Here is a 13089-nt window from a genome sequence, read left to right on the forward strand (position 1 = left end):
TTGAAAACCTTTTAAATTAAACCCTCTGCTGGTTTTCTGAGGATAAAAGTCCTTCTACAGGTTGAACAAGAAGACCCGCAGAATGTCTTACATCGACAGACATCATCGAGGAGATATAAGATCTTTCAAAGACCTTCTATAAGTCCAACACCTACAGGGGACACATCGACACATCGAGGGTCCTCCCTATAAAAAATCCCCCGAGATCTTCGGTCAAGACCTGTAAAAAAACCTCAATGGACACCTTTAGGAGGATATATATTAGCAGGAGGTATTTTATAGAAGGTCTTCTATAAAGACCTGCAGATATGTTTTAGAAGTCCTCTAAAAGAAAATCGTAGAAGTCCCCTCCTGTCTATAGAATCCCTGGGGAAGATCTTCCATCTTTTTCGGAAGGGCTTTTATCTGTAAAAGCCTTGAGAAAGAAATTATAGAAGAGGCCTATTTTAGGTCTTTCCAGTGTAAAAGTATTGCATCGTTTATAAATAGAAGAGATATTGAAGGTCTTCCATATAATAGACCTTTGAAAAGACTTCTAATTCTAAATGTCATTAAGAGGAGGTGACTAGCAAGTCATAGGAGTTTTCTTCGCTAAAAAAATAAAGGATTTACTAGAGAGATTCTGCAGTCTCTAGATCCTTTATTTATTTTTTTTTTTTTTTTTTTCTGAAGTTTAGTTTTTGGTTATAGAGGTCCTTGTGAGGTTTTAGTGAAAGAAGACTTATTGAAGTCAGATATCTATAAGTAATAGTTCTGAGAGCTATTCTTTATGTATAGAAGGCCTACTAGTCGCAGAAATCCTGTTATTTTTATTTATATTTTATTATTTTCAGGAGGATTTTTGTATGTCCCCGAGAAGTTCTACATTTTATAGAAAGCCTATTGAAGCTCTTTTCAGTCCTGAAGACATTGGAGATAGAAGGTACATAGAAAGTTTTCGATCCATATAAGGTGCTTTTGTACTATTTATCAATTTGTCTGTAGAGAGAAGTCCTACAATTTATGGAAGGTCTATTGAAGACATAGATGTGGTATAGAAGTCCTATAGGAAGACCTCTATATCTACATAACCTATATGGTATGTTTGCTCTCTATAGAAAGTACTCTGATATCTCTAGAACCTTTGAACATTTTTTCATTTGTATACCCTCCACAATACTATGGAGGGTATATTAACTATGTCAATCCGTTTGTGACTCCTCGAAATGCTCATTTCAGACCCAACAAAGTATATATATTCTTGATCAGCGTAAAATTCTAAGTCGATTTAGCGATGACCGTCTGTCTGGTTGTCCGTCTGTCTGTCTGTTGTAACCACGCTATCTTTCAAACGAATTGAGATAGAAGGCTAAAATTTTGCACACATGTTTACTTTTTCCAGTAGGCAGGTTAAGTTCGTAAATGGGCCATGTAGGTTTACGTATTCCTATAGCCTCCTTATAGAGGTACCTCCCGATTTTCGATATTTTGTGGCTTTCAGCGACATTGTTAACCGGAATTGTTTCAAATTAGGTATTTGAAGTTCGAAATGGATACTACAGCCTAAGACAGAAAATTGTGTGTGCAGGTCTAGGTCTTCGCATAGCCCTCATATAACGGTAAATCCCGATATGCGGTATTTTGATGATTTTAGCGACTTATTTCACCGAAATTGTTTCAAATTTGGTATTTCAAGTTCGAAATGGATACTACAGCCTAAGACAGAAAATTATCTGTGCAGGTCCACGTCTTCGTATAGCCCTCATATAACGGTAAATCCCGATATTCGTTATTTTGATGATTTTAACGACCTTATTCACCGAAATTGTTTCAAATTTCGTATTTGAAGTTCGTAATGGATACTACAGCCTATGACAGAAAATTGTCTGTGCAGGTCCACGTCTTCGTATAGCCCCCTAATAGCGGTAGGTCCCGATATTCGGTAATATGATGATTTCAGCAACATTATTCACCGGAATTGTTTCAAATTAGGTATTTGAAGTTCGAAATGGATACTACAGCCTAAGATAGAAAATTCTGTGTGCAGGTCTACGTCTTCGTATAGCCCCCATATAAAGGTACCTCCCGATATTCGGTATTTTGATGATTTTAGCTACATTATTCACCGGAATTGTGTCAAATTTGGTATTTGAAGTTCGAAATGGATACTACAGCCTAAGACAGAAAATTTTCTGTGCAGGTCCACGTCTTCGTATATCCCCCCATAACCGTAACTCCCTAAATTCGCTATTTAGACGATTTTAGCGACATTATCCGCCGGAATTAATTCAAATTTTGTATTTGAAGTTCGTAATGGGTGGTACAGCCTGTAACAGAAAATTACATATGCAGGTCTAGGTCTTCGCATAGCCCCCATACAACGGTACAGACTTATATTCGGTATTTTGATAATTTCAGCAAATCGTTTCAGATTTCATATTTAAAGTTCGTATGGATACTACAGCCTATGACATCAATTTTTGTATGCAGGTCCACGTCTTCGTATAGCCCCCATATAGCGGTAGCTCCCGATATTCGGTAATATGATGATTTCAGTAACATTATTCACCGGAATCCTGTGATTTAAATGTCGTATTGGGAGATTTTAATGGTTACTACAACCTATGGGAAAAATTTTCGTATGCACGTCTTCGTATAACCCCCCTATAACGGTACATCACGATATTCGGTATTTTCATGATTTTAGCGACATTATTTACCGGAATTATTTCAAGTTTCGTATTTGAAATTCGTAATAGGTGCTACAGCCTATGAAAAAAAAAATCGTAAGTAGATTCACGTCTTCGTTTAGCCCCCATATAACGGTACATCCCGATATTCGGTATTTTGATGATTTTAGCGACATTGTATTTGAAGTTCGTAATGGGTACTACAGCCTATGACAATATTTCGTAAGGTCCAGGTCCACGTCTTCAAGTTTTTTTTTTTTTAAATTTTTCAAGTTCCTTCCAAATGGTGGAAGGAATTAAAAGTTAGGTCCAGCCGAACTTAGCTGCTTTTTTTTATTTATTTTTTTTTTTTTTTTATTTTGCCCCACTGTGCCAAATTCTTAAAACTGAAAAGCTTCGAATATGTTTTTTTTTTTTCGTTGCACATAAAATAAACTTCAATTCTGTTTAAACGCTGGAAATAGCTTAGCCAGCCAGCGGACTGACTGAATGGCTGGCTGGCTGGAATAGAGTGGCTGATTGGCGACGAATATTGTGGTGGCTTTTAAGTTGTTGTTGTTGTTTTTTTTTTAAGGAGGAAAGTGGCGACGACAATATCTAAAACAACGACGATGGTGGTGGCGGCGACGACGACGACGACGAAATTTTAAAGGGAGTGGTGTTGATGTAAAATGAATAAAAGTATCTAATAAATATCTATGGTGGGGATATGCACATGCACACACACACGTGCATACATATGTATCTACTTGACATATACAATAATATGCTTAGCTGACTGTCGACATACATATGTGTATGGTGTCCATAGGTGGTTTGTCGGGGTGTGTGATTGCATTGAAAGCAACACAAATGTTTATTAATTTTCTTTTTTTATTATTTAGCTGTTGTTGAACACACACACACACTCGCACATGTGTGTATGTGTGTTGCCATGTAAAATTACTGCTGATTATTCTTTTGATTTTTTTCCAATTTTTTTTTTCTTTCGTTCAATATTTATTTCATGTGGGTGTCTACTTACTTGGGTTGCATCCGAATATGGGGTACTTGAGTTCATATTAACCCTTTGCGAGCCAAAGATGACATTGTCCTGCTGCTGCTGTTGTTGTTGTGATGATGATGATGATTGTCGTTGTTGTTGTTGTAAATGCTGGCCCATGGCTTGGGTTTCCATTTCAAAGCTGTTGTTGTTGCTGCTATTGTCCATTGCCGTTGTGAGAGCTAAAAACTCCTCAGCATTCTGGCTCTGGGTCTGGTTCTGAGTCTGCATCGTCGTTTTGAAATTCATAATATTCAAATTATTTTCAAAACTAATATTGATTTTATTGTTGACACTGTCGTCGCCGGCACAGCTGCTGTTGCTGTTGCTGCTGCTACCGCTCAGAGGACTAGCCGAAGCACTGATATTGTTAAGGGAGTAATTGGGTTGTTGACTTTTGTGGTTGTTGGAATTTGAGGTCCTTATGTTGTTGTTGTTGTTGCTGGTAGTGGTGTGGCTGACAATACTACTGCTCGTGCTGTGGGAGCTTAAGATACTGCTGTTACTGTTGCTATTGTGAATGTTGTTAATAAAAATAAGATTGTTGTTGTTGTTGGTGGTGTTGGTCTTTTTACATATGTTGGCAGCTGTTAATGATTGTTGTTGTTGCCTTGCCTTTGTTGCACCAACTTTAGCATGAGTAATATTTGGCGTTGACGTCGCCACCAGCCTGACTCGCCTTCTTTGCTGCTTTTGCAATGGCGTTCGCTGTTGCTGCTGCTGCTGTCCTATTCTGTTGCTCAGCAGCACAACTTCGTCAATGTCTTCTCCAATTGCTTGTTCCAGCTCTTCCTCTTGGCCCGCTATTTCTTGTTGGTAGATTTCCTCCACTTCTTCTTCGGCTTCTATCAGAAACTCATTATCATCTCTGATAATGACGCTCAAATCCTGCTGGTGCTGGTGCTGCTGCTGATCCTCTTCCTCTTGGAATTCAAAAAATTGCCGACTAAATTTGTCTTGTTCTACTTCGCGCTGTTGCTGTTCCTGCTGTTTCTCGTCAACCTCTTCGATGAAGTCATTCAAGTCGTCTTCGATGAGTTCGCCAATTGAGGCCTGATCTAAATCCATTCCATGGGGGGAACTGGCATAGTTAAGGGTGGGCAGCGGATGTAGCTGATGTTGTTGTTGTTGTTGCTGTTGCAGCAACGAGTCTTCTTCGTGCTGAAAATCATTCAATGGATTTGATTCACAGAACATTTTTGTTTGTTTCTTCTTCAGTTTTTTGTTTTTCTTAATTCAAAAAAACCCCGTTTTTGGTGGGTATCCGGGGCCACAAAGAAAAAAAGGGGTGCCTCCGGAAAAAATATTCTATCAAAATAAAAAAGATGGCTTTTTGGAGATCACAAACGGAAGTTTCGTTGGATTTTTGTAGTCTTTTTCTGCGCCAAAGGAGTTTAACTCTTTAACGTTGTTGTGTTAGTCTTAAGGGTATTGTGATTCTGTTGCAGTTGCTCTGTCAGAATGTTTGCAACGCTCATGTTTGTTGTTGTAGCGATTTCAGGGCCCTGTCTGTTGGGTTTCCCAAGGAAAACATTCACAACCGAGAACTATTGGCCTTTGGAGTTTTTTTTTTATTATTTTTGGAGTGATGTTTGTCTTTCCTTTTTAATACTCTTCTGTGATGTGTTTCGTTTCACTCAAAATTCTTCTGCGCAATCACTTTGGTTGTGTAGAATGTTTGGAGATCCTTTTGGTTCCTAAGTTGTTTTCTTCTTAATACTGGGCAATAATTTCACACACAATGTTTGAGGGCAACTTCATTCAAAATTACCTTCAATTCTCTATCACATATGGCGGTTTTTCAATATTGAGCGTATTTTAGATTTTGTTTTTTATTTTCTCAAATTTTATGGTTTGAGTTTCCTTTCACGTGAAATATTTTTCCTTTGATTTTTTGGAATTTTTTACAATTTTTTATCACTTTTTTTGCGATTGAGTGATTTTTCGCCACTTGAGTGAAATTGCTTTTTTGTGGGATTTTCAGCTCAGAAAAGTCCAAATTGGGGGATTTTTTCTTTAAAACCTTGGAGAAATTTTCATTTTTAACCAATTTCCAATTGAGTGATTTTTTTCCAAATTGAGTGCAATTGCTTTTCTATGGCTTTTTAGCAACTATATGCCCCTGGGGATTGTGTTGGCTGCGAAAAAATTAAAAACCCCTTAATTTTGATCACTTTCCAATTGAGTGTTTTTTCCTTAAATTTGAGTGAAATTGGATTCTCATGCGATTTGGGGAATTATGACACTTTCTCTATGATTTTTGGTCTAAAACGTTGGCAAAGCAGTTATTTTCGCGTGAATTTTTAATTGAGTGGTGTTTTCTTAAAATTGAGTGGAATTGATTTTCCCCCACAATTTTTGGCAAACAATTTTCTTTTTCAAAACTTTTGTAATCCTTTTAGATTTGACGAAATTGAAAACGATTTTTTTTTTTTTTGTATTTCACTTATTTTTCCCGAATTTCCAATTGAGTGTTTTCTTTATTTGTTGAATGCCAGCAAGATACCACTGTTTAATATTGGGTTTTTTTAGGTTTAATAAAAGTATTTTTTTTATTAATTTTCATTAAATAAGGTTGTTAATTTCACTTGAGTGTTTCGTTGGAGATTTGAGTGAAATTTGTTTTTTGTATTTCTTTATAAATTTTTATGAAATTTTCCGGAAATCCTTTTAATTTCCACAATTTAAATTGATTTTCCAAGAAACTCCAATGATTTTTTCCTTGAGTGATTTTTTCCAAGTTGAGTGAAATGTAATTTTTGTTTCAAAATGAGGGATTTTTGTTAAACAATGTTGCAGTTATCGCGTTAAAAGTTGGTTTCCTGTGATTTGCAACAATTTTCCACCGTTTTTTTCTTTGAGTGATTTTTTTCCAAATTTGAGTAAAAATTAGTTTTTGTTGGTTTTCCGGTACACAAAAAGAGAGAAAATTATTTTTTATTGTTTTTCCGTCTTAAATTTTTATTTTATGTAGTTTTCACAAAGTTTTCTCTTGAGTAAGTTTTCCCAAAATTGAGTGACTTTCCCAAAATTGGGTGAAATTTAAGATTTTTTATTTCTTCTCTTTTTTTATTTTTTTTTTTTTCACAAAGTTTACAATGTTTTCACTTGAGTGATTATTCCCAAAATTGAGTGACTTTTTCAAAATTGAGTGAAATTTAATTTTTTTAGAATTTCCGTTAAAACTTTAATTTTCTTTGATTTTTCCCCAAGTTTTTAATGATTTTTGCTTGAGTGTCTTGTGTTGTTTGTTTGAGTGAAATTGAAAAAATTTCCTTGAAATTTTGTATTTTTTATTTTTTTTTTTTTGGAATTTGATTGTTGTTGTTGCAATTTGATAATGCTTTTATTGTTGTCAACAAATTTTTGCTGATTCAGCCAAAAATTTCTTTTGAGGTCTGGCTGTTTTAATGTTTTGGCTTTTGGTTCGGTGGCTTTTGAAACCCTGTTCGTTGGGTTTTCGGTACGACACTAGCCAAAAAACAAATGAGTCTCCTTGGGCAGTGTATGGTCTTTACGGTATGTTGAGGTATGGAACCTTTAAAAACTATTGGTGGTGGTGGTGGTGCTGTTGAACATTTGTTAATGTGATGGCGGTGGTGCTGCTGCTGTTGCTACTGCTTCCAACTGTCGTTGGGGTTGTATTGCTGTATGAGTAATAATTTGATATTTTGTTGTTGTTACTCTGTTCATACGTTCCGTTTTTTTACTTGTTTCCAGTCGTTGAGTCAGACCCAGAGGAGTTGAGTTATATGTGTGTTTGGTTTCAAATGTAGATTTGTGTTGTTTTCCTGGTTTTGTTTTTTTTCCTATAATTTTTTTTTTTATTTTTCGTTGCAGTTTAAAATTTTTTTCTCTTTAGTGATATATATTTATAAAAAAAATTGTTATAGTTGTTGTTGTTGTTGTTGTTTCGTTCCTGAGGTAGTTGGTTTTCTTGTTGTCATTAAAAAAAAATCTACTGGTGGTTTAACTTTAGCTATGGTGGTGGCTTAATTTAATATTTATAAATAGCTTAGATCTGGACTCTCCTCTCTTTCCAAGGACAATTTTGGGGCAGGTTTTTTTAAAATATCCTTGCACAAGGAATTCTGGATTTTGTAGCTCAGCTTGTTTTGCTAAACAAGGTTTGGATGGATTGTTTTTTTTTTTTTTGATTTGTTGGCGGTCTGTGTTCGTTTTGAATTACCACAGCTGGGTTTCTTGGCTTAATTGCTGGCTTGGCTTTGAATTATGGTTGTTGTTGTTGTTTTTGTTGTTATTATATTTTTTTATAATTATTTTTCTAAGCTCGCACAATTGCTGGCTGGCTTGGCTGCACACAGAAACTTGGTTAGCTGGCTGGCTGGCTGGCTGACTGACAGACTGGCAGGCAGGCAGTTTGTTGTTTGGTCGTTGCGTTTGATTAGTTCGAAATGAACACAGCAGAGAATACGAAACTCATAGGGGAAACAGAAACAAAAAATAAAAGCGATTTCAAGGTGAATCTAAATGTTGCCACTACAATTTAGTTTTTTTTTTTTTTCTCTGTCTTCACTCCAATGTTCGCTTTATTCACACATAATTATATTTCAATTTTTTTCTTGTTGTTGTTGTGTTACAGTACAACGATTATTTTCAAATAGGAAACAATTGCTTCGATTCAGAATTTTTTTTACATAAACTTTGTTTAGAAGGCAGGCGGCAGGCAGGCAGCAGTCCGATCGATTGACGTTTTTAGAAAAAACCTCACGTTTTGCTGCAACTTTTTTTTTTGTTGTGTTTTGTTGCTGTTGTTGTCTTACAAAATTTTGTAATAATTAATTTCAGCACACCGAAACAATTTTCAAATCATATGTTAGAAGAGAGGTGTGTTCAACACGAGCAAGCGTGTGGGTATGTATGTGTGTCGGCTGGCTGGCTGGTTGGGTTGGCAGGCAGGCTGTTGATTTGGGTCTCGGTGTGGGTTTGTTTTGGTTTCTGGTTTATCAGCTGGTTTTCTGTGGGCCAATGTTGTTGTTGTTATTTTTCAATTCAGCTGTTTTTGTATGGCAGGCCAACAAATCATCATCGTCATAGGTGAGATTGCTGGTTTACAAGGTTTTCTGCTGCTGTTGCTGCTTCGTTCGTTACCAACTGTGTTATGCAGATGTTTTCTGTTTTTCTTGTATTTTTTCTTCTTGTTGTTGTTGTTGTAGTTGATATTTTTTGTATATTTTAAATATTTTTATTTTTTTGTAAAAATCTGTTATTATTATCTTGTATATTGAGGTAGTTTTGTTTCAAAACATTTGTTAAAAAATTAGAAGATTTATTTTCTGAGTTTGTTTGTTGCTGAAAATAGAAATGAAAAAAAATGTATTTTACTGAACGGAAAAATATTTTTATATAATATTTTTTTTTTTTTTTTGTAAAAATAAATAAATTTTTTAAAAATAAAAAAAAAAATAAATTTGTAAAATAAAATAAATAAAATTGAGATTTGCCGAGTTTGAAAGTGATTGGTTGCAACTTTCGCATTTTATGAGCATTTTGGCTAATCAAAATTTTGACCCCTTTGTGGGAGAGCTCCCAGAAGGTTCGGACCGGTATATTTTATTTTTACACCAGATCTTGTGCTAGTAGAAATAATGCTATGTGTGAAGTTTGGAAAGAATCTGATGCTTATTTTGAAATTTATGAACATTTTGATTTTTTAAAATGTTGACCCCTTTGTGGGGGAGGTACCCGAAGGGGTGGTCCCATATATTCCATTTTCTCACCACATTTTGTCTGGGATGAAATATTGGAGTGTGTGAAATTTGAAGAGAATCCGATGCTTATTACGTATTTTATGAGCATCTTTCTGATTCACAATTTTGACCCGCTTGTGGGGGAGGTACCAGAAGGGGTGGGCCGAAATCTACTATATTCACACTAGATCTTGTATTGATCGAAATTTTAGGATGTGTTAAGTTTGATAGTATTCGGTTGTTCATTTCGCAACTTATAAGCATTTTTTATATTAAAAAATTTGACCCCTTTGTGGGGGAGGTACCAGAAGGATCGGACCGATATATTCCATCTTTACACCAGATCTTGTGCTAGTAGAAATAATGTAATGTGTGAAGTTTGGAAAGAATCTGATGCTTCTTTCGCATTTTACAAGCGTTTAAGTTATTCAAAATTTTGACCCGCTTGTGGGGGAGGTACCAGAAGGGGTGGGCCGATATCTACTATATTCACACTAGATCTTGTATTGATAGAACTTTTAGGATGTGGCAAGTTTGATAGTAATCGGTTGTTTATTTGGCATTTTAAGAGCATTTTGGTTATTCAAAATTTGGACCCCTTTGAGGGGTACCAGAAGGAGTGGACCGATATATTCCATCTTCAGACCAAATCTTGTTTTGCAAGAAATATTGGGATGTGCGAAATTTGAAATGGATTGGATGATTATTTCGCATTTTAAGAGTGTTTCGGTTACTCAAAATTTTGACCCCTTTGTGGGGAAGGTATTAGAAGGAGTGGACCGACATCTGCCATCTTTACACCAGATCTTGTGCTAGTAGAAATAATTGTATGTGGAAAGTTTGAAAAGAATCTGATGCTTACTTCGCACTTTATAAGCGTTTTAGTTATTCAAAATTTTGACCCCTTTGTGGAAGAGGTACCAGAAGGGGTGAGTCGATATATTCCATCTTCAGACCAAATCTTGTTTTGGAAGAAATATTGGGATGTGCGAAATGTGAAGTGGTTTGGATAATTATTTCGCATTTTAAAAGCGTTTCGGTTATTCAAAATTTTGACCCTTTAGTGGGGGAGGTACTAGAAGGAGTGGACCGATATCAACCATCTTTACACCTGAACATGTTTTGGAAAAAATATTGGGATGTTTGAAATTTAAAGAGAATCGCACGCTTATTTCGCATTTTATGAGAGTTATTATTATTCAAAAATGTTGACCCGTTGTGGGGGAGGTACCAGAAGGGTTGGGTCGATATAGTCGATCTTTACACCAAATCTTCTGTTTGAGTAAATATCGGGATGTGCCGAGTTTGAAAGTGTTCAGTTATTCCTTTCGCATTTTATAAGCATTTTGATTATTCGAAATTTTGACCCCTCACTGGGGGAGGTACCTGAAGGGTTGGTCTGATATATTCCATTTTCACACCAGATCTTCTTTTGGAAGAAATATTGGTATGTTTGAAATTTAAAGAGAATCGCACACTTATTTCGCATTTTATGAGAGTTATAATTATTCTAAAATGTTGACTCATTGTGAGGGAGGTACCAGAAGGGGTGGGCCGATATCTACAATATTTTCACAAGATCTTGTGTTGATAGGAATATTAAGATGCACCGAGTTTGAAAGCACTCGGTTATTTATTTATGCATTTTAGAAGTATTTTGGTTATTCACAATTTTGACCCGTTTTGTTGGGGAGGTACCGCAGGGGGTGGGTCTATACAGTCCAACTTCACACCAGATCTTGCGTTGAGAGAAATATTGAGATATGCAGAGTTTGAAAGTTATCTGATGCTCATTTTGGATTTTTTTGGCTCCATTGTCATTCAAAATTTTGACCCCCTTTGTGGGGGAGGTACCATAAGGAATGGACCGATTTATTCCATCTTTATCCTAGATATTGTTCTGATACAAATATTAAGATGTGCCGAGTGTGAATGAAATTGGATGCTCATTTGGCGTATTTAAAAGCTTCATGTTAATTTAAAAATGTTGACCCATTGTAGGGGATGTACCAGAAAAACTGGTCCGTTCTATCTGTTTTTCAAAGCAGGCCTTGCCTTGGCAGAAATATTTAGATTTGCGAAATTTGAAGACAAGTGGACTCTTATTTCATATTTTATTAGATTTATAATTATTCGAAATTCCGACCCGTTTTTGGGGGTGGTACTTGATGGAGTGGACGGATAATGTCCATTTTCCCACCTGAACTAGAAGACATTCCTAGATCTACTCCAAATGTCCATTCTGACCCCAAGTCCAACTCCACGCTGAATTTCTTGAAGATCAGCTTAAAACTACCACCTCTAACGTGCATGTAAATTAATATAGATAGATGGACACACATAGCCATATCTGCTCAGCTCGGCGAAATAGGAAGATTAATATAAATGGTGAATATAGGACCAATATTTAGTGGTGTTGTAAACTTTTGGGTTCACTCAAACTTATTATACCCCCAACACAGGGTGTTGTAGGGCATAAAAACTAATTCTTCTTAATAATTTGTTATTATACAATTCTCTTGCTCACCTTATTGGTTTTTTACATTATACTCCCATGCAAGTTCTTCAGGATAATTGGTTGGTTGGTGGTTCAATTTTTGTTTTTATATTTTTTTCAACTCCCTTTTTTCTTGTTGGTTTATATATAATTTGTCACGATTTTTTTTTAGTTTTTATTTAATTTTATATTTTAAGTTAATTTGTTTTTTTCTTTTATATATTTTTAAAAAATACCTGAATATTTATTTTTTTGCGTTGCTTTAGTTTAATTTTAGTTTTGTATTTAGAATAGATGGAAGCTTTATATTAAATATTTTTTTTATTATTATTTTTTTGTTTTTGTATTAAAGCAATATAATTTAGAGTTGGGTGTTTGTTTTTTTTTTTTTTTTTTTAATTTAAATCACATTTAAGTTTAAAAACCAAATTACATATTTTATATATAATTTGAAATAATTTTTGTTTTTTTTTTTTTTTATGGAACCTTTAGTGTTACAATAGTTTAAAAGTTGTTGTTGTTGCTTTGAATATTTATTTAGTTTTTTTTTTTTTGTTTTGTTTTGTTTGATTGGATTTGGTTTATCAGCACTATTGGGTTGGGGATTTCATGCCCTGGAAAAAAAAAATAAAAAAGAAAAAGATTATTTGAATAAATTTTGATGAAGAATATTAAATATTTTTTTAAATAAATATATATTATTAAATATTTAAATATAATTATACAACATATTAAAAACACCTCATTAAATATTTAAATAAACATTAACATATATTAAACTAATATTAAACATTATTATTAACATTAGAAAATATTATTCTTAAATTTTTAACATTAATTCTGTAAATACTTAAATACTGTCCATTTTATTGAAACTTTGGGCTAGAATCTTTGAAATATGGAATATCAAGAGGTATAGTTATATAGTTTGAAACAATATTGAAAAAAAAATGTTTGTCATACCAATATGACCCTAGGTCTCTTTGGACCAAATACGTTTCTCGAAGGGTATCCTACCACCCCCTTAATCTGTTACCTCTCCCACAAAAGGTTAAAGTAAAGATAATTATAATTCCTATAAAATTTTAAATAAGTGTCAGATTGTCTTCAAATAGCGCACATCCGAATATTTCGGCCAAGAACATCTGGTGTATTTTGGACCAATCATAC

General features: G+C 34.6%; 1 protein-coding gene across 1 annotated transcript in view; it reads right to left on the reverse strand.

Moving 5' to 3' along the window:
• The window catches only part of LOC101887776 (myb-like protein D), an 84286-nt gene extending 71963 nt beyond the window's left edge, over window positions 1-12323 (reverse strand). Inside the window, exons 1-2 of the mRNA XM_005177797.4 lie at window positions 11950-12323; window positions 3694-9024 (exon numbers count right to left, since the gene is read on the reverse strand). Coding sequence (XP_005177854.1) covers window positions 3694-4908 — 1215 coding nt within the window. The 5' untranslated portion in view covers window positions 4909-9024; window positions 11950-12323. The remainder of the gene's footprint in view (window positions 1-3693; window positions 9025-11949) is intronic.
• Window positions 12324-13089: the final 766 nt, after the last annotated feature.

This window comes from Musca domestica, unplaced genomic scaffold, assembly GCF_030504385.1.
Source record: "Musca domestica strain aabys unplaced genomic scaffold, Musca_domestica.polishedcontigs.V.1.1 8, whole genome shotgun sequence".
In the NCBI taxonomy this organism is placed as follows: Eukaryota; Metazoa; Arthropoda; class Insecta; order Diptera; family Muscidae; genus Musca; species Musca domestica.